The 22,818-nt window shown below is 37.1% G+C and overlaps 1 protein-coding gene across 1 annotated transcript in view; it reads left to right on the top strand.

Annotated features, from left to right (window-relative positions):
* LOC114471718 (voltage-dependent T-type calcium channel subunit alpha-1I-like) overlaps positions 1-22,818 on the top strand; it is a 498,082-nt gene that overhangs the window by 376,681 nt on the left and 98,583 nt on the right. The window contains exons 17-20 of the mRNA XM_028460576.1: positions 7,786-7,856; positions 8,623-9,118; positions 10,853-10,953; positions 20,812-20,935. Of these exons, the coding sequence (XP_028316377.1) occupies positions 7,786-7,856; positions 8,623-9,118; positions 10,853-10,953; positions 20,812-20,935 (792 nt within the window). The remainder of the gene's footprint in view (positions 1-7,785; positions 7,857-8,622; positions 9,119-10,852; positions 10,954-20,811; positions 20,936-22,818) is intronic.

The raw sequence follows: 22,818 nt of genomic DNA on the forward strand, positions 1-22,818 counted from the left end.
CCTTGCTAGTCTCATCAAACACATGTTTGGCTCGAAGATGATGTTGTAAACTTGATGTACTCCGGTGATAAGAGAACTCACCATTGCAATATGTGCACTGCACCGTTCTTATCGACAGTCCTATCGGTGACAGTTACCACCGAGCAGCACACTCTTTGTGGTCTCTTCATCCATGCTTGTACTGACGTATAAATTGACCTGATCACAGAGACCTTATCACAACCTCTCCCGCCTTTCAGGTAATCCTCCGCGCTAATTAAATGGGATAGCATTGTCATACATACAGACAATGTGATTAATCTGCCTTAAAATATAGCGAATATGTTCATTTAGAACGATTAAATTTGACAGCCCTAATTTATATGATTTTTTTTCCAGTGTTTTAAGTGTCATATGTCATGTCATTCCTCATTTCTCATTCTTAAAGTTCATCCTAATTTCATTGTATATGTTTTTACAATTTCAGAGCTTCTCTTCTATTCTCCCAGCAGAAACGTTTATTTTGCATCTCTAAGCCAAATAACAACACTAAGACATTGGTTCGGTGGTATGCGAGGACCGCTTCAAAACAAGCTGCTCTGAGAGGAATCTGCGGGCTAAGCTAATAGGCTAAACCAGTCCTCGGAATGGTCAGCTATATGTTTGTTTTCTCTACAGCAATAACTTGAACAGAAATCCTTTCACGCAGCCGTTATCGCAGTTGCTAGCCATATTTTTGCACCTCCAACACGCACTTAGCACTGCCTTTGGGAGGCCTGGTAAATTACTGAGTTCAAGTTTCTACTCAGCCATGGCTCGTTTCTGCTGCTAATAAAAGCTCGATTCTGCATGCTGAGTGGGTGCAGGGAGGCACACAAGAAGCTGGTAGTCGCTGCCAAAGGTGATATTTAATCTTCTCCAAACATACAACCTGCATGGTGCACTTAATCACTCAGAGATAGCTTAAACATGGCAGAGCAAACAGAAAACTACACTTCCCACAATGTAAACAGAGCTGTTATGCCTCTACCTCCCACCCCACAATGCACCATGTCTTTAAGTAACTGGGCATGCCTAATCAACGGTAGTGTGTCATTTTGTATTCATCTTATTTAAAGGTGCACATTCATGTTTTTTGGTAATACAATAAACACATTATTTGTGATACACATTTCCACTACAGGTACCCTGTAAGCATATTTTCCACTGCGTATAGTTTGTGTCCCAATCCCTCGTTCCAATTAAGGGTGTGAAATATCGGCCTGATGTTGGATTCTACATATATCATATTTATAAAATATATGGCGCAAATATTAATAAAATGATACATATATACAGTATATAATTTTATGATGGGATGTATGAATGTAGAATCATGAAACTTGTCTGGAATCAACCACGCTCACCCTCGCCTCCCCCCACAAAGCTCTCACAAGCATATGCAGTGATCTCAGCTGCAAGTCAGATCAGACTCACACATGCACATTATCTCTCAACCTTGGATATGTTTCTCTTTGGTTTACACATGGTTGATCCCATCTGTTATCACTCTCCCTCTGAAACCAGTTAATGGGGCGGATTGCTCGCGGTAAGACTGCTTTGAGTCTGCGCTGACTTCCATGGAGTCCGTTCCACCCGATTATGTTTCAGACTTTAGATTGTTGCTTCTCTACCTCGGTCTTCTTTTTTCATCTTGCTTTGCCGTGTAACGATTGTGCCTAACACCGCAATGGGGAATACACCTGTTGGAATATCTGAACGATAATCTGATACGACGAAGTATCCGTTTTGACAAGTCAGAGATACGGCTGCATTGGTAGCAGCCTCCTCAGTTGATACAAATCACCATGAATCCTAAGATGAATCAGTTGCAGTGACATGAACCGGGTATCGCAAGACTAGCAAGCGGTTGACGAGTGTGCCCCTAAAACAACGCGAGATCCATGGCTGTCCGCATGCTCTGTAGCTTATCGTGCCTATGGACGAAAATGAATGTAAAGACTAGTAGCAGCGCTAACGTGTCAATGCAACAGGTTTTTAACACACCAGCCCACCAGAAATGTAGTTCGGAAAATGGCTTCTACAAGAAGGACAGAAAACTTGACAAAAGCAAATTAGTGCAACAAATCTTTACCAGCATGCAACAAGCATTTTATCGATAAGGGATTGAGTGGAAGATTCACCTGGTAAACCAGGTGCATCTCTAAATCCTTTGGTGGCACTCTTCCCTCACCAGCTGTGGAGAATTCACTAACATTGAGGCACAAATATGTGCGCGTATAGACGTGGCTGAGACCGTCCTATTTAAATGAACATTTTGCTTGTGCAACGTGGAGGGGTGAGTGCACAGAAGCACACAATTACATTAGAAGAAGTTCAATTGGAGGCAGGTGGACTTCTGTCTGCTGCACAAACATTTAATAATGTAGAAAACTAAATTAACAGATATTTTTTTAATAACAACAACTTTAAAACCTACAGATATTTTCCCCCCTAATTTAATGTGGTTGTTCCGTCAGGTGCTCCTATAGTCCATAAAGAACAGGAGCATACTTTGACAGAAACCGTCCTATTGATCCATTGATGCCATTGATCTGAGTTAATAAAGCCACAGAGCCTGTCAATCAGTCGATCAGCACCATTGGAAGATGACCTACTGAGCGTCATCCAGCAGGTCTGAGCTCCTCAGCAGCACTCAGATTCTGATTCTGGCCTGACGCTGCTGACATCATCGCGACACGAGAGTTTTACTTTCTAAACATGGAGAGAAAGACACAGGAGTCATTGGATCGGTGTGTCTGGAGCGACATCCATGGATCTCCGTGCACATCATCCTCCATGCACCGCAGCCATACCAGACGCACACACGCCACCTCGGGTGTCCAGTTTTTTGTCTCCATCACACACACTTGTCTTTACTCTGCATTTTCTTATTTAGTGGCTGTTAATATTGAATTGTTTTATTTAAATTATTTTTGTATACTAGTAAACTGGAATTTTTTTTTCCATCTCCGCTGTGTTTTGTGTCAACATTTACTGATTTCTGCGTGTGTGTTTGCACCTGCTTGTCAGTCGTACTATTTTCCGTTGCTAAAACAATCACCACAAACAGTTCCAGATTTGATGAATTGCATTGCGCCCACTGCATTAATTTATTTGCATTTCCTCCTCCCATTTTTTTGCACCCCTTATGAAATCTGTTTACATATTCATTAGAGGGAAACGCAGTAAATGGATTGTGGGCACATTGTGACGCGCAGAAGATGCACAGTCCTGATTCCTTGGAGTTTGTACTTCTTATTAGACATTTGCACATGTTTTAATACCCCTAAACCTTTAGTGAATCTGCCCTTATGTCCATACAATATAGTGAATTGAAAGCTAAGACATCTGTTCATGCAAAATATTTTCTCTCAATTATAATCTGATCCAAACAACAACAAAGAAGATGTTCAATACATTAAATTACTGAAGAAGACACTCTAAGTGAGCCAGTGTTTCACAGCAGACATGTTATTGATATTACCTACAACAGTGTTGAATTCAAGCTTTATCATCACTGCTTTTCTTTACTAAAGTATATGAGAGTATGAAAACTATTTCTACATTTTACAAGAGGTCAAAAAAGGAGTGGATTTCACATTAAAAGCACTTGAAGCTGCGACTGTGTGGGCTCACATCACCCTTCAAACCTTGGCTTTTGGAATGAAGTGGATCTCATCATTGTTGAGACTGTAGCAGCGATTCGTTTTAAGTGGAAAGCCTATACGCTCTGAAAGGGTGCAGTCGGAGATGAATATATTTCCATTTAGATTCAGCGACGACTAATTGTCTTTGATATTTCTAATATATAAACAGTTGGAGTAGATGCTGTCTGTTTGGCACTAAAGGAAAGAACACGTGATGTTCATTGTCAGCGGCTGTTGTGGCTTGTGCCACAGATTGTGGAACAAATTGTGTTGACAGTAATATACGTCGGTCCTAAACAGATACACAACCCCGTGGTTCCTCTTGAATGATCTGCCGTATAGTTCCATGTGAATTAAGAGCGTTATCTAACACACACTCTCCATGCTTCAGGACAGTTTCTATAGAGACGGATGCATACACTTGCTTTATATGGCACGACTTCAGGCTTTGACTGGCACTGTACATTTCCCAGAGTAAAACATGCAATTAGATCTATCAGGCTTAGAGGAGGAGACGTACAGAGACAAGCAGAACTGTTTATGTTCCTTTAAATGGAACTGGCACTCAGGGCTTTGCACATTAAACTTGATGATGACAGCCTGTGTTGCACTAAAGCTTCACTTAAAAACGCTTAGTTGGTTAACACCTGGATTTATTCACACTTACTTCATGGATTATTCATTCACAATCACTTGCATATGTCTGGAACTTCATTTTTATTAAATTCCCACTCGAGTAACTTTCCTGATGCCTGCAGATGTCTATGCAGATGTTAAAAAAGTGCATTGCTTCCAAAGGTTTGCTCTAGTTACACAAGCAAGACAAGTTCAAACAATGCAATGGAATAGCGTTCTGCTGTGGATTGATTTTGGTTCCTAAAGTGTTTGAAAAGGTTTGTCTTAAATGTCAAACTTAAGGTCAGGGGGCCAAATCGGGCCCTTTTGATCAGGAGAAAGTTAAAATGATTGTGTAAATTAACAACTAATTCAGTTGTAGATGTATCAGCGTCTCTATATCTTTATATTAGCAGTGATGCAATAACTTACTATTGTATAACGCTACACTACTAATGTGCAGTACATTTTCTTTGTCAAACGTAATGCCCGGGGGCCAAAACTGGCCCTTTAGACAATCTCATTCGGCCCACAGGAGAAAGTGGAAATAACTGAGAAAACATGAACTTTTGTGTAAATTACCAAATTATTATGTTGTAGAAATCTCAGCTCCTCCAAATACACAAATTCAGTTAAACTTCACAATATTTGCAGGGCTCACAGTTTTCCCATGCTTAAATCACATGATCACGATAGCCGTCTTTTATTTTTTGATCTCAAATTGTTGAAAAAACTCTTGATTTTTACTAAATCTTGCAATTTTCCTCAAATTACTCCACCAAAATGACATAAATTAAATAAAAGTTGGTCATGAAATCTGAATTTAATTGAAGATCCTGCTGGGAGTGATATACTGTATGTCAGTTTTTCTTGAAATTATCAGTGCCTTACATACTTTATATGTCATTTATTGGTGCAATCTAGGGCACATGTATGTTGAAATAGCTAATTTTCCTACTTATTCAACTTATAAACAAGGAAAATTAAATTGATGTTTGAATTAATCATAACTAATGTACAAATGTACAGAGTTGCTTAAGTTATTGAATAATTTTTTCTGAATTCTTGAGTTGTTGCAAAAATATGCTACACAAGCTCCTAAAACATTTATGTGCGTTTGTATCATTTCTGCGCACTTATTTAAATTGCTGCCAGTGTTGCTTTAAAAAACTTGAAAATTGTACGTAAGCACGTTTAACAAATTATATTTTAAAAAGTGATTTATGCCAATTTAGGGGCTCTATACAAAAATCAAGAAGTGATTATTTCATTTTTTACTTGTATTACTAAATCATTTGTTATCAAAATTTAAAATGTATGTTTTTACTTGATAATCATGTGTTCAGTCATGATACAGACTAGAAAAACATAACAATAAAAAATAATCAAACATGGATAAAGTGTGAAAGAAGTTGCTGTGGCATAAACCAGTGGTTTTCAACCTTTCAGCCGGCTATCCCTAAAATAAAGGTTCCCGAGCCCGAGGACCCCCACTATAGCTGAAGGTGGTTGAACACAGACATGAACATTGAGGAACAATCATACAGAGACAGGGTCATCTATAAGGGGGATCCATAAAGTCAGTAAAATGATGGTCCATTGTTCTATGAATCTGTGATAACCACATTTGTTTATTCATCTGATTAATATCCACTGTTATCCTGATAAATGTATTAATATTTGCGCCATAATATATAGTCATCTTAAAGATGCAAGTCATTGTTTTAATCAGAAATAAAATGAGTTGTAATTGAATAAAAATGGTGGAAAAGGTGGTGAAATGGGATTTTAAAAACCACAGAAATTGGTTAAAAGTTGCAAATTAGAGTGGGCAAAAATAGACAGAAAAACGGTTCAAACTGTCAATGTTGGAAGAATGAGTAGGAACAATTAGTTTAAACTGGCAAATGATGGGCATAACAAATTGTGCATTTGGTTAAATTTGCAAATATAGGCATTAAAAATGGTGAAAAGTGACAATCGGTCAATATATGCAACATTAGGAGGGAAAAGTGGTGGAAAGGGTTTCTAAGGGCTGAAAATGTCTCGCAAGTGGAAAATATGCGGAGAAAAGGCATTAAAGTTTGAAGGAGAAGTGGCAGCAACGGGATTAATGCATCAAAAATGCATTAAAAGGAGCAAAAATATGGCAAGAAAAAACAATGAAAATAGATTAAAGGGGCTTATTATGCTATTTTTCACCCATCTCCATTTGTTCCAAGCACCCAACAACATTTTTATACGTTTTATATTTGAGGTTTATTTCCTCAAACTCGCCTGTTTTCCAGAGTTTTAGCCTCTGAAAAGTGACTTTCTGAGCAGTTCTGAAAACAAGCTGATTTGGGGCTTGCTTATGCATATTCATGAGTAGGCGTGTCTGTAGATGCTTAACAGTTTGCTATCCACACACTTGTTATTGTTTTCAGCCAAAAAAACTGCACATTCCAGTAAAACACATGGCTATTTAAGCGACTATTGTGATTGTGAGTCAGACAAATGCTGCTCCACGGTGTGTGTGTGTGTGTGTGTGCGTGTGTGTGTGTGTGTGTGTGTGTGTGTGCGTGTGTGTGTGTGTGTGTGTGTGTGTGTGTGTGGCAGCAGCGTTAGTGAGTTAGTCAGCTGCTGCTGCTGCTTCAAACACTCACCATAACTGCTACGTCGCTTTCTACTCCTCCTCTCCACTATTTATTACAGGAATAGTCCATTCAAGGTGATAATTCACTGTTTTGTCCAACTGCTGCGTCGCATGGGTCACAAACACTTCAGATCAAGTCAAAGGCGATACAAGGCGATATAACGGATACTAAAAATGGAACTGGAGGAGGAGTTTCTGCTTGCTGACATCACCAAGCGGGAAAAATCCAACTTGCCCGTTTGAAGCTGACTTTTTACAAAATGTGGAACAACAAGGGAGGGAGGAAACAGAACTTTTTCAACTTTGACCATCTGAATGAGACTAAAGTAATGTATATCGCTGTAGCAAAACCATTATAAAGTGATTTATTTCATAATACTGCCCCTTTAAAATATGGCAAGTTTGGTCTAGTTGCAGAAAAAGGGTAAAAATAAGCAAAAATTAGCTCAAATTGTTCAATATTCTTAGTTTCTTGAAGACAACCCCCCTCCCAGTGTTCAACCCCAAGGTTGAGAACCTCCTTTAACTAAAACAATATATATATATATATATATAGATATATATATATATATATATATATATATATATATATATATATATATATATATATATATACACAGTATATATTGGTAAAGACATTGGTAAAGATTATGGATTAGTCATTGAAGACAACCCCCCTCCCAGTGTTCAACCCCAAGGTTGAGAACCTCCTTTAACTTAAACAATCATATATATATATATATATATATATATATATATATACAGTATATATTGGTAAAGATTATGGATTAGTCATTGATTTGATTCTAATCTCAAAAATCTATATCATCTGAATAATTACTGTAATTTTTTTTTTTTACTTTATAGCGCCATTGTCGCAGTTCCAACTACCACAACTGGGGGCGCCCTTTCCCACCACAATCTGGTTGGCATCGAAGGTAAATGGCTCGATTTTTTTCCTGATGAGTCCTTGGTAATATTGTAAAAAAAAAACGTTAAAAAAAAAAAATATTGTTCCATTTGTGTTGTTTTTTGTTCTTATGGCTGAATACAGAATACACTGTAATGATCAGGGCTGGGGTCAATTGTAATTGTAATTGTGTAATTTATAATTAATTACAAAGATGGCATGATTATAATTGTAATTGTAATTAAAAAAAATCTGTTGCTGTCGTAATCAAATTGTAATTGAGTTTAGATAATTGACTTTGTAATTGCAATTGCCTTGAAAATTCTATAAAAAATGTCAATAATTTAAAGCTAAAATGGGGAACCATGTTACAGTTCTATGTACAGTTCTGCACATATGTAGTTAACAATTATTAAAATAAGTTTCATAACAAGCTTTCTCACATTTTACCGTTAAAAACTTCTATAAATCTAGGGGTATACTGACACAAAAAAGGCTCAGACGCACGCACCAAAAATATTAAAACCTATATTTTCATTGATTATGAAGCCTAACAAGGAAACCAATAGATTGGAAAGAAATGAGATGATTTAGGACCCGTTATCATTAGAGATGCTAACAGAAAGCTAACACAAGTGGGATGTTAACTTTTATTATGTTTATTTCAGGTAATCGCAATTTAATTGTAATTGGACATGGGTAATTGAAAATGTAATTGTAACTGAGAAATGTAATTGAGCCCAACCTTATAATGATTGATCATTGTTTAGATCTTCTTCTCTCCTGATGTTCAGGTCGAGCTCAAACAGCCTGGGTCAGAGGAGCTATGGGTTTGGGGGGACACAACCAGTTGGAGGCAGCCTCCGTGTCCACAGTACACGGTCTCCACTTTCCTACTCGTACGCTCCTGAGCAGGAGTCACTGCTCTCACACCAACCACACTCCCATCATTCTCTCACCAGCCATCACCCCCCCGCCCCCTCCCTGCTGCTCTCTCGACATTTTACCACAAGAAAAGACCGCCGCGCTCTTTCTTTGGAGCTCCCAGAGGTGGTCCGATCAGGTGGGCCGCCCCCGGTGCTTCACCCTGTGCACACAGACTCCGGTAGGGGAAGCAGGTCGGGGGCAGGGGCCTCCATCACTGGAGGGTCAGGGACTGGCAGTGGAATGGGAGTCGACCACCGGGACTGTAACGGCAAAGCCCCAGTTCACAACACTCAGCTGATGGCCGTGTTCCCACAAGTCAACGCACGCAAGGAAAGAGCCGACCTGGACGATGAGACGGACTATGTGAGTGGCCGGTCCCCAATCACATGACCTCACACAGAGATGGGCTCCAATTATCACAGTGGGGAAACAAAAATGTGTTTATAATGAAGACCAGTCTTAGCATTAATACAGGAAATAATAGAGGAGTTGTGTTGTCTTTTTGTATGATTTTTGGTGTCATTTTGTTTGTTTTTGTTGTCTATTTTTGTTATTTCATTGTCACTTTGTGTATTTCTGAGGGGGATTCCATAAAGCGGGTTATGTTCAAACTCTGAGTATGTTTGGGCTCAAATGAGGGAAACTCTGAGTATCCCATTCCTAAACGTGAGGTATGTTCTTCTCTGAGTATGTTACCATGGCAACATTGTCCGTGAACTAAACCTGGTCGCTGGCAGGTTTTATCGAAGAAACCCTGGGTTTCTACCTGGATCCGCCCACCTGAACACTTTAATGAACCTTAACACTCTTCTCTGAAACACATTAGTCACATCACACACCACAGATGTGCTCACATCATTATTAATGTTGTGTTGCTTTACTTTTTTCTTTAGTTTTCTTTAGTTTTCTTTATAACATTGTGGATACAGATTATTAAGTAAAAGACACTGAGAGGTTGATCTGCATTAAAACATCTACTGACGTCTGTAGTAAAGTTCTCTGAATACAAACCTGTGGATAATATGAAGGAGGAGATGACAATTTAAATGAATCCACTTTTAAGGCTTGGGTTCATTTTTGGGTTCATTTGTTGTCTATTTTTTGTGATTGTGTATTTTTTTGTGTCACTGTGTATTTCTGTTGTCATTTTGTGTTCTTGGAGTACTTTGTGTGTGTTTTTAATGTTGTTTTGTATTATTTTTCAATTATTTTACATTTATTTGTTGTCATCATGTGTTTTTTGCTTGTTTGTGTTTTTTTTGTTTCATTTTGTGTCATTTTTAAAATCGTTATCTTTGTTTTTGTTATTTTGTGTATTTTTATTGTCATTTTGTGTTTTTGGAGTCCTTTGTGTGCATTTCTCGTGTCATTTTAGATTTTTTTTTAATTTTTTTTTTCAGTTTATTTGTAGCCATCTCGTGTTTTTGGAGTAAATGTGGTTTTTTGTTTCATTTTTTGAGTAATTTTGTTTGTTTTTTGTGATTTTGTATATTCTTGTTTCGTTATATGTCATTTTGTTTTGTTTTTGTTGTCTATTTTTGTTATTTTGTGTGTCTTTATTGTCATTTTGTGTTTTTGGAGTCCTTTGTGTACATTTCTTTCTCTTTTTTTGTTTTTTTTTCAGTTTATTTGTAGCCATCTCATGTGTTTTTGCAGTAAATGTGTGTATTTTTGCTGTTTTGTGAAGTTTTCTATCATTTTGTGTATTTTTCTATCATTTTGTGTATTTTCGCCATCATTTTGTGCGTTTACTTAGAGTGCTGCCAGTTTCTGACCTATTATACTTTATTTATTCTGATAATGATTTGCTTCAGAAATGACGATGATGATGATTGTTTTTCTCCATATTATAGTGGCTCTCTATTTTGTCTTTGTCTTAAATAATAATTAAATAAATACATCTTTTTTACTTGACTACAAATAAACATTTTTTTTTTTTAACTGCAGAACTTTGCTGTTAGCATTACTCATTCTATCTGCATTGCAATATTTAATGAATGTTTAGGCTTGTATAAACACAGGTGCCTGTGTAAAGACTATTGTGATGGTTTCATATAGTGAATGCATGTTTCTCTACCTTCTCCACATCCATTAAAGAGCTGGTGCTTCCGTATACAGAAGATGATGGAGATATACAAGCCGGACTGGTGTGAATCGAGAGAAAACTGGTCTGTTTACATGTTCTCTCCTCAGAACAAGTAAGTTGAAAAACTTTACAACTATTTTAAATCACGCAAGCAACGGACATTTGTAAGGCCTCCAATTTTCTTTGGAAAACAGAAAAGGAAAGTGGGGCATTCCATGACATTTCAACCAATGGCCCACGCACTTCAGTTTAAAATAATTCTGAAATGTTTGTGGTTATTCCATAGATACTATAAATTTTACGTTTGATCAGATGAATACTTTTTGAGATATGGCCAATTTAGTGAGGGGGGGTATGTGTTGATTTGTGTGCATCCTTATTTTTGTTCCATTTTCAGCTTCTAATATCTCAGGAACTACATCACACAGGAAACTGAAATTTGGTATAGTAATAAAGCTCCACCTACTCTTTCAGAATATACAAAAATATCTGCTATACATCCTATCTGGTGGACATGACAGCCCCTCAAAACTGAATAAAAGCTTGTCGGGGTTTGGGTCTGGAACATGTTTGGGCCTTCAGTAAATAACTTAGCATATGTCTCATCTCCTGTAATTTGATCAGCTTAGAGCTATGAACATGAACTGTTCACATCACTAATGACTAGTCACATATATGCATTGGTTTTTGGGTGACAGTCTCTTGAAATATGAAAAAATGCTTTTTTTTACTATTTTAATTGGCTCACAGTTGCATGTGGGAATGTGAGTAAAAAAAATCAGAACTCTGTTTTAATTTAAAGTATAAAGGTTACTCTTTATTGGGCTATAATCTTTTTTTTTTCTTTATGCAACTTCTTACTTTTTAATTTGGACCCCAACTTTAAGGTTTTTTCACCACTTGCAAATATTAAAAATCCATTTTATGAGGCCATGGTAGTATGCCTCTGTGTCTTATAATCATTATTTGTTTAATCATTAAATAATATTTGCAAACAGGTGCTCAGAAATGTCACATGATCTCAGCCCAAGCATGTTTCAGCACATTTATGCTGTGTACAGATATGAAAATAGTTAGTACCATTAACGCATGTTTGTATGATTTTAGGAAGTTTAATATTAATGACATTTGATTAGGAAAGACGATGAAACGGAAAGGAAACTGACACAGAAATGGTTAAACCAATGGTTCCCAACGTTTTTTGGGTTGTGAGCCTATTTTTATATTACAATTTTTTGGTGACCCCAGAGCCTTTTTTTTTTTCTCTAATAACAGTTTTCTGATCATATTTGTTTTACAGTGTTACAAATACAGAGTAGTAACAACTAGTCCACAAAATGACAATATGCGCCAGCTCAGATGTTTTTATTCTACAATTTATTTTGAGCTAGATTTATATTTAAGAAAGTGAAAATATAGAATAATGCTTTTTTGAGATTGTGTGTGGTGTTTTAATTTGGGAAAGGATAATAAATACTGCCTCCTCCTACACTGTAGGCCTTCTGTATGTCTATTTCTGTGATATTGTGCATTGATTTTTTAATTGTGCGAAATAGATCAATATAAATAAATAAACAATACAAAAAAACAATTAATTAATCAGTAATTTATTTTTTATTTATTATTACTAGACATTTCAGGCAACCTCGTTTTATTGCCAGGCAACCCTATATGGGGTCACGACCCTAAGGTTGTAAAACCCTGGGGAAACTTTCAAACGTAAAGTCCTCGGCTGTACATTTCTCTTGGTATTTACTATAAATATGAATTGCTGTTAAGAAAATCTCGGGAATACATTTACTTTTAAAAATTCTACTGCTGGTAAACACTTTCCACAGAGCATGGGAGGAAATAGAACTTGACAAATTAGACTTGATGGCTTTGAAAAGCAAGCGTTTTCCAATCCAAGTGTTTAATGTAGAAGTATTATTGTTATACGTACAGAGGGTAGCAGAGAGGTTGTTTGTGTGCTCATTCAGAGAAAATGGCTGTGTCCTGAACTCACAAACCGTCTGCTACTACACTAATGCCTTTTCTTTCATTGAGACAAAACTCTGGTCATGTTGTGTTTGTCCGATTCGCCATCAAATCATTGGTTAAAACAACACGGCTGCCAGCGCAATGAAAGGAAAGCGCTCCGTCTTCCTTTGGCTCACTCTATAAATTCCCGCCGTGCTGATGGCCTCTTAAGGGAAGCGTGGCCCAGGCCTGTAGTTCAGCTTCCTGACAGGAGCCATCTGTCAGGTGTTTATCTGCACCTTCTTTAATATCCCACTGTGAGTTAATTCATGTGTTTCAATCACTTTGCATGTGTGTGGGCATGTGTGCGCTTTTATGCACTAAGGCTGAGCCACCATTACTAATATTTAGGGATGTAACGATTCACTCAACTCCCGATACGATTTGATTCACGATACTGGGTTCACGATACGATTCTCTCACGATTTATTTTACAAAATGGGACTGTGGACAAATAATGATTGAAAAATATTCCTTTATTTTTTTGGGAAAAAAACTAGAAAATACGTCACTATTTTCCTTTTATTTTTCATTGTCAAAAGAATCCCTTGATAAACTATTCAAAACAATGCAATTTAACTAAAAATAAATCTTGAATGAAATAAATAAAGGAATAATACAAATGAAGAAGAAGCCTATTAATTTAAATTTTGGTTCTATAGTAAACAATGCAAAACTGCATAATAGTTCTTTTTTCTTTTTAAAAGTGCAACTGAAAATGTATTTTGTGCCTTAACAATTGGACTTTAAAAAAAAACAAAACAGTCACTGCACTGTATTTAAGTCAGATATTTGTTTGGACCAGCAGAGGGCGCTGATAACCCAGTGGTCGGTTGGGATGCAGCTATTCTGTGCAGTGAAGAAGAGATGCTATGCTAGCAGACAGAGCTAATAGAAAAACGTGACTTTTACAGATATTCACGTAATATTACAGATATTCTTTCGGTGCTAAAGGGGTAAGGAATCATTTATGAACATGTTTAAGAGTAGAAGGCGGCCAGAAAGTAGTAACAGATTCTGCCCGCTGCCTCAGCATTTGGACAAGAGAAGGATAAAATATATAGCCCTCTGCTGTTTAAAAAAAGTACTGCGATTCAATTTTCAGAAAATCAATATGAATCGTGATACTTATGAATCAATTTTTAACTGCCTTACGATTAATCGCTACATCCCTACTAATATTACAAATTAAAAAAATTGTAAAGTTGTCAGTTTTTCCTCTTTAGCTACACTTTGGTTGAGAGATGGTTTGAGCGATATATTTATATAGATATATTTATATAGATATATTTATATAGATATATTTATATAGATATATTTATATAGATATATTTAAGAATAGACATTCCTGATTTTAATGAACTAGTACAGTGCCTGTTGGAAGTTTGCATTCATGTAGGAGCTTAAGTAGAGTTAATTATGGCCAAATGAGTATATGTTTGACGGTTGGATGTACAAAGAGGTGTACATACTCTGTACTCTGCACTGTTATGAAGGGGTTTATTTGTGGGTGCAAAGTAAAATAGTGTGTGTGATTTCCATGGTTTAATTCTATGAGACATGATAAATGTGATTGTTGTTTTTTTTTTACTCACTTTTATAATTTTTTGTTTGGTGTATTTTTCTGTAATGTATGTTTTTTGGAGTCATTATGTGTATTTTTGTATCTTTCTGTTGTGTTTTTGTATAATTATAGTTTTTTGTTGTCATTGAAGTGTGATTCTGTTGTCATTTTGTCTATTTTTTGTATAAATATTTCGTTTTGTGGATCGAGTCATTTTTATGTTTTTGTTGTTTGGTGTATTTTTCTGTAATGTATGTTTTTTGGAGTCATTTTGTGTGTTTTTTTATCTTTCAGTTGTCTTTTTGTACATTTTTTGTGTAAGTATTTTTGGTTGCCATTATAGAGTGATTCTGGAGTCAATTTGTGTACTTTTTGTATAAATATTGTTTAGTTTTTTGTCTTATTTTACTCATTTAGTATAATTTTTATTATAAATAAAAAAAAATACCTTGTGTGTGTGTTCCCGGGAAATGTTTGAGATGCTGATAACCAAACTCCATAGACATTGTAGCGCCAATCAGAAAAGTACGGTGGCTGGGAAGTGTCAGGTGAATGCATTTACAGAAACGAACACAAATGCAAACAGGTCACAACACGAATGCAAACCGGCCACAACGGAAGTGTTTCCGACGGACCGGTATTACAGACGGACGGGTATTATGATATCATTGCCTGATATGAAAAATATAAGAGTATCCTAATCAACTTTCACTTACTTTCATACGCGTTTCGATGTCTTCTTCTTGTTCTTCCTGAGCTATGTGTCGAAGTGTCCTTGGGCAAGACACTGAACCCTAAGTTGCTCCCAGTGGTCAACAAGCGCCTTGCATGGCAGTCCTGTCCCACTGGTGTGTGAATGTGAGAGTGATTGGGTGAATGAGCTATGTAAAGCGCTTTGAGACTGCTTCAGTGTGGTTATAAAGCGCTATGTAAATGAAGTCCATTTTACCATTCTTAACTGTTCTGGTGGGTTAAAAACATCTGCCAGAAACGTGTCCGTCTTTAATACCGGTCCGTCGGAAACTCTTCCATTGCGGAAACCCGAAGTGTCAGGTGAATGCATTTAAAGAAATGAACACAAATGCAAAAAGGTCACAACACGAATGCAAAATGGCCACAACGGAAGTGTTTCCGACGGACCGGTATTACAGACGGACACGTTTCTGGCGGATGTTTTTAACCCACCAGAACAGAGAAGAACAAGAAGAAGACATCGGAACGCGTATGAAAGTAAGTGAAAGTTGATTAGGATACTCTTAAATTTTTCATATCAGGCTATCATATCATAATACCCGTCCGTCTGTAATACCGGTCCGTCGGAAACACTTCCGTTGTGGCCGGTTTGCATTTGTGTTTGTTTCTGTAAATGCATTCACCTGAGGCTTCCCAGCCACCGTAGAAAAGTAACAAAACTGTGCAAAAAAAAACGTAAAGCTCCAAACTACATGAGTGAGTAAGTAAATTAAAGTATTTTTTTAAAAAACAAAAATAATTTTTTACCTTCGAACCGAGTGGTCAGAGCTTAGTTTCCATGCACGGCACCACAGATAATCCGCAGTTTTCCAGATGGAGAAACAGCGCGTTATTGAGCAACAGTTATATGGTTCAAACAATGGGAAACGTGTCTGTAAAAGACTCACCAGTGGCTGATGGTTTCAAATGATCTATTCAGAGAGCTAACATATGCATAGCACATAAACACGTTATTTTTCATTCTTATAAAACATACTGGGCACTTTTATAGATGTATGTGGTTACTTTTTTCAATAATTAAAGAACTTAACAGAATCAGAATCTGTTGTAGAAGCAAAAACTTGTTTTTTTAGAAATTGAATGTGACAGTTTGATAAACATACCACTTGTTTTTGATATTGATACTTGAATTACAGTCACCATTACCATTTGAATTTATTAGAAAAATAAATAAATAAATTGTATTTCATACCATTTGGTACTTGTAATGCTTTGTGATATTGTGATATATCATGATGTATATTGGATGTCAGGATATATTGGATTATATGATATTGTGACATGCAAATATTGAATCGTATTGTCAGATTTGTGGCAATGCACACCCATACAAACACACCAAAGTTACGATAACTTGGTCAACAGAAGTGGGCGTCGGTAGGAAAAATAGCACTGATGATGCAGCTACTTTTCTTAATCATTAAAATGAAAACAGGCTTCTAGGTTTCTAATGAACGTAAACGAATACATCGATGGTATTGTTTGGAGAAAAGCCCTGTTCACATGACAACATTCTGCTTCTTTTTCCATTTTTATTTCCAAAAAGGTTCCACATTCACACATAAACGTTTTCAAAACAATCTCCATTTACATAAAACCGTGGAAAACACCAAGAACTATGTAGTATACATGCCAGACCAATAGGTGGCGGTGTAGTTTTGCAATGAACCAAAATTAGTGCACGCGCAGAGACACTCTCTCTGAACACAAGTTAGAGTAGAGCTTCAGTCGGACTCAGAAAGTTGAACCTGACTCGGCATTTACCAGTACTAACCCGAATGAAGCCGATCTGTCTTTAAGCCTAAACCTGTTGCAGCCCAACACTACTCACTACTGATTTACCCAGGACAGTCTTGGTTTTCAGAGTTGTGTCTCATGTCCTGGTCGATTTCCCCCAAACCATTGTTTTGTCCTGGTTTTTCACAAGTTCAGTCCCGTTTGTCCCGTTTATTAAGAAATAAACATCTGTTCCCGCTGACAAAAAGGAAAAAAAAAAAAAAAAAACATGACAGCAGTAGCGCAATTTTCTTAAAAACATAATCTCTGTGGACTGTGAGCTGTCAATCACAGCAGTTGCCATAGTAGCAGGGTCGTCACAGGGGGGTGCGAGGCCGTGTGTGAACTTAAAATGTGAGGCTCTGCTCTTTGACATGGAAGTGAATAACAGTCACATGGATACAGCTATTCTAGTTCGACTGCACGTATATTCGAGTGGCTTTACATTAACTCGTTCATTTTGGCATCTTAATATTTTAAACAAGTAGGTTTGGACACTTTTCATTCATAAGATATGTTATTTTTCATTACAACTATACACAACATACAGTATTTACTGCTATTTACTGTAACTCAAAAAATTAGATGTACTCACCATTAGGAGTGTGACGACATCTCGCTACGACGATATATATTGCGATATCTTTCGCACGATCGATTATTGATATGCTCGCGATAAGTAACAATTTTTTTTCAAAACCTTTACTGCTTTTTCACTTAAATGTACAGGTACTTCTTCGCAGAAATGTTGTCACTGTTTGTTAAAGGACCCAATATATTGTTTACTGGAATATTGCACTATAATGGTGTCACTGGTAAGAAAGACCCTATTTTTTGTTTACAGAAAACACTATTATTCATTCACATTGGTATGTTGACACTTATTTACAGAAATGTTGCACTAAATAAGTGTCACTGTTCATAGGACACTTTCAATTTATTGTCTTTCAGAGATAAAAAATACAAATTTTATTTTTTCACTTAATCTTTTTTTTTCTTGTTATATCATAGATTATCGTAGATTGATTTCTGACCAATATATCGATAATCGCAGTGTCGTCATATCGTGAGATAATTGTTATTGTGAGCTTTATGTTGTGTATCGCATCGCGAGGTACCCAGAGCTTCCCACCCCTACTCACCATGCATAAAATGCACAGAAACGGATCATGTCAGAGTAACTTTCCTTGCCTTCTTGGCCGCAAACACAGCAATAAGGTCTTTATAATCCAGTTTGGATGCAATGTCCTTATCAATGGAAAGCAGGGCACGCCCACACAAATGATATAGTTAATCGTATTGAGAATAATTTAATAACCTGAGAATCATGAAATGAAATTCATTGTACAATATTTGACTAATATATAGAATATAATTTATTTAGAATTAGGGATGTAATGATTCACTCAACTCCCGATACAATTTGATTCCCAATATTGGGTTCACGATACAATTCTCTCAGGATTTATTTTACAAAATTAGACTGTAGACAAATGATGACTGTCCTGTGACATGTAAACAGTTTTTAATCAGTTTCAGCTTTGAAAAGCTTCGCTCGCTCGATGCGACCGTTAATGGAACAGCCAATGTTTTAAGTGCTGTAGTTGTTTCCTTTGGGATTATCTCTCAAAGTATCCTCAACTCAGCAGCAGCAAACATGTTAGCAGTCCCCCCTTTTCTTTCTTCAGTGATGTTTTTTGGCACATTATTCAAGATTGAATCAAACATAAAATGTTATTATTTAGAGATGACATAACCTTCAGTTTGATCTTGCAAAATAAAAATGAGGAACTCTGTTTTAAAAGAATTTTATGTTTAGCAAAATTTTTTATCCACAAAAATAGCCCTAAAATAATCCCCCAAATGTATGTTTTCTTAAATTTTTTTTAACTTGTACATGAAGTCTTTAAAAACTCTAAAAGATGTAAAAGCACAAAAAATATGTGGTACTCTAAAAACATGTCCCCAATGAAATAGGTAGCTTTATGTCAATAATAATAATAATAATAATAATAATAATAATAATAATAATAATAATAATAATAATAATAAAAAGAACAATTTCATGTTAAGTTAAAGTGTTTTATTTATAATGGCCACTTTAATTTGTAATTTTTGTGACATTTTTTTCCATTGCAAATCTGTCGTGTTTGTTAAATTACTGTCCTGGTTTGGAGTTTTAAAATCTGGTCACATTATTCAAATCTCCAGTAGGGCCGAGAACCAAAGTGGTTTCTGCCATGGCAGTTTTTTTTTACTGCAATATTCCAGTTCTTACTGCCATTAAAAACTGGCACATGGCAGTAAAAGAAACCGGCCATGGCAGAAAACCTTTTTGTTTCTCGCTGTGTCTTGCGGTGCACACATGTAGAATGATCCGAGGCGAGTTTCTTTACTAACTCAGCTTAATTTGTGCATTTTTTATAATTTATAATTTTATAATTTTTATAATTTATTTGTGTAACAGAGGACAGCCTACATTCAACTCCTCAGTCTTTTTTTGCACTGATCCAAACACATCACGTGACCGTCCATTCACTGTGCAGCATCTGAGCCGAGTTCAACCAGAGTCCGTGTGAAAAAAATAGAAATGAACACCAACCCTGGTTTCTGGCAAATATTCAAAGCTCTAAGTAGGAATGCATCACCGTGATTGTCACCAGAATCTGGTGCAGACATAAAATATGTTTCCACTGATCCAAGTGATGGTGAAGTAAATCAACACTTTGTTGGAGAAGTTCAGTTAAATTCCAAAGAGTGAAGCACATGAACGTGACACAGAAAGTGTCGGTTCCCTGTTAACACGGAGACAGAATTGTTTTCAAAAACTTCCACTCTGGTGTTTGTTTTCAATCACCAAAATGCCGTTGCCGTGTAAACAAATGGACATGACGCTACAAAACTTTTGCATTTTCACTTTAAAGGTCCCATGTCATGCTATTATTCACCCATCTCCATTTGTTCTAAGAATACCAAAAACGATGTTTGAGGTTTATTTTCCCAAACGGTTTTCCAGAGTTTTAGCCTCTAAAAAGTCACTTTCTGATCAACTCTACACAAACAGGCTGATTTGCAGCCTACTTATGCATGTCTATAGTCTATAGTCTATACACTGACTTCCTCCTCCCCGCACGGTGACGTAGGGCCAGAGGACGGCCCGCCCTCCTCCTCCCACCGACTCCGTAGCCGACCTCATGTTGCTTTATAAACACCAGACAGAGCGTGGGGGCGGGGCGTTTGCCGGTACATACATAGACTGTAGAAAATACATACAAAGCACTGCACGAAGGACGCTGGAATGCTCAGCTTTGTGGGCGTGTCTGTTTACATGTCAATCACGGCATAGAGCTTCCTGGAGGCACAGCTTCTCCAGCTCAGTGCAGCGTCAAATTCGTCATCAAAATGGAAACGCATCATCTAATTAACAATTGATGGAATCAATACAATAACTTTGGGCATGTGTATGAAGCCCTAATAGCACTTTTATGATGTTTAAAGCACAGAAAAGTTCATTTAGTTTAACATGGGCCCTTTAAAACATTGTTGTGTAAACAGGGCCTTCTCTATAGAGAGAAGCTAACGCAGCCTTTCCCTGCTTTGTATAACTAGCATACATGATGCTTTAAAGTGACAGGAGCTAAAAATTGGACTTGTTTGATGTTTTACACGATGGAGTTCCCATGTGCTCGTTATCATACTAAGCCTCAAGCATTTAAATCTAATCCCTGAAGATCAAAAAAATACCCTGTGTAGAAATGTGTGAGGACAGAATGATCTACAACCTGCATGTAAAGAAAAACTTGTTAATTGTGGTGTCCATAAAGTTTTGTCGTCCCATCTCTGTTTTTGTGTTCTCAGGTTCAGGGTTCTCTGCCAGTCCATCATCGCTCATAAGCTCTTTGATTATGTGGTTCTGGTCTTCATCTTCCTTAACTGCATCACAGTGGCCTTAGAGAGGCCGAGGATCACCCAAGGCAGCCTGGTAAGCCATTTCCTTATTTTTGCTCTATATACAGTAAAGATATATGCATCGCCATGCTAAAACTATAGCAAAACTTTTAATTCATACTGTCATAATGAGCACAACAATAGCAAGTCTGTGTATAGTTGCAGTGCAGCTAAATAGCCTAAGTGTGTCTTAAAGCTGCAGAAGACGATAATGTTTTTATCAGATAAAGACACAGTGTAGGCCTCATAGATCTATGATTAAAACATAATTAGCTTGAAAAAGATATAAAATGTTGAAATTGCCACTGGAAAGTTTCTTTCAAAACTCTGCAAAAGTGATTTCCCAACACATTTCTGGTGTTTTCACTGAAAGGCAAAACTGGTAAAAGTTTATTTTTGGCCAAAACTGTCTTGCGGAGTTCAGTTCTTGTGAAGTAAGTGCAACCCTTAAGTCCTACACTGAGCAAGGTCCCATTAAAAAGGCCCTGATACAGTATGATTTTTTATTGATATTCAAAAAATATCAATATCCTTGCGGTTTTTCATGGCTTTTCCTAAGTTGATGGGTACAACTGATTTAGCATAAAATGATCATGATGATATTTTTTCAATGTGCTGAAAACATATTGCATGTATTGGTGTTTCATTTTGACCCCAAGCTGTTTTAGCTGTGGAAAACCAGTCTATCTGTGTTGTGACCTTAGAAGATTTTCAAAATACAATAATGCTGCGTTCACACCGCGTCACAAAATGTTCGTGCATCCAGATTACATACAAAGTCAATGGATAGACGCTTCCCAGATGCGAAATCTTTCCTGTGCGGCAGTGCGGTCCGATCCGCACGTCAAGAGCGTTGGCCGTGCAAGCGCGCTCTCGATTTTACGCATATCCGCAAGAGTTGAAAATATTGAACTCCTGCGACTGCTTCCCATGACAAAAGCCAATCAGAGTCTTTGTAGAGGATGACGTCAGGCCGTCAACACGGACACCGGTCTGTTCACCCATTCAACCATGGAGTAGAAGCTGTGTGTGACCATCTGGAGCTGTATGACACGCCCTTTTTAACCAGGACCGGACTAGGAAGGATTTGGCGTGGAGGAGAATCAGCGAGGAGGTGGTAGTAGCAGGTAAAAGTTATCTCTGTAGCACTGAGCTAGGATAGCATTAGTCGCTAATCACACCAGCTTTTTTCACTGGTGGTTTATGTTTATGAGAGGAGAAAAAGGAGTGCAGCTTCTTGCTTCAGCAGGCAGTGAAACTCACCGAGTTGGATGTGTCGCTGGTGGGCGGAGCTTCGCTTCAGACTTGCGTATGAAGCGAATGGGGGTATTTTTTGATCCTGCGACACATGCGAAACGTTTCGTGCGGCAGACACATCCGGTGCAGCATAACTCTAAAACTGAGAGTTTGAACTGATGGTGGCGCTACAGGATACGTCATATCATCATCACCAACGAATAGGGTTCATACTCTTGTGGTCATTGATGTTGTCAGTAAATTTGAGAAGATTCAAGATAAATGAATTCTAATGTAAAAGTTTGTCCTGATGGTGGCGCTAGAGAACAGGTCAAGGTTTCATTATCAAGGGCTTATTTATGTATTTAACAAATAAACAAAGTGCTTGACACAATAACTCGGTCAACAATTTCTTTGAAAATAATTTCTGGAGGCAAATATCCCTGGGGTCAGATTGACCCCAAGGATAAAATGTGTTGGTAATATGTGAGGATAATTAGAGGGTTAAACATTGTCTGAAAACATCAGGTTCTCACTTCATTCATTAATGAGCTGTTAACACTTTAGAAAGCAATTGATCAAATGACATTAGGACTTTCAAAACAAAGGACAACAACTTTTTTTTTCTTCTTGCTAATGTAGCCTTGAGCTGTTTTTATTTGAACTGATTGTGTTTTCATC

The sequence above is a fragment of the Gouania willdenowi genome, chromosome 1 (assembly GCF_900634775.1).
Source record: "Gouania willdenowi chromosome 1, fGouWil2.1, whole genome shotgun sequence".
Lineage (NCBI taxonomy): Eukaryota > Metazoa > Chordata > Actinopteri > Blenniiformes > Gobiesocidae > Gouania > Gouania willdenowi.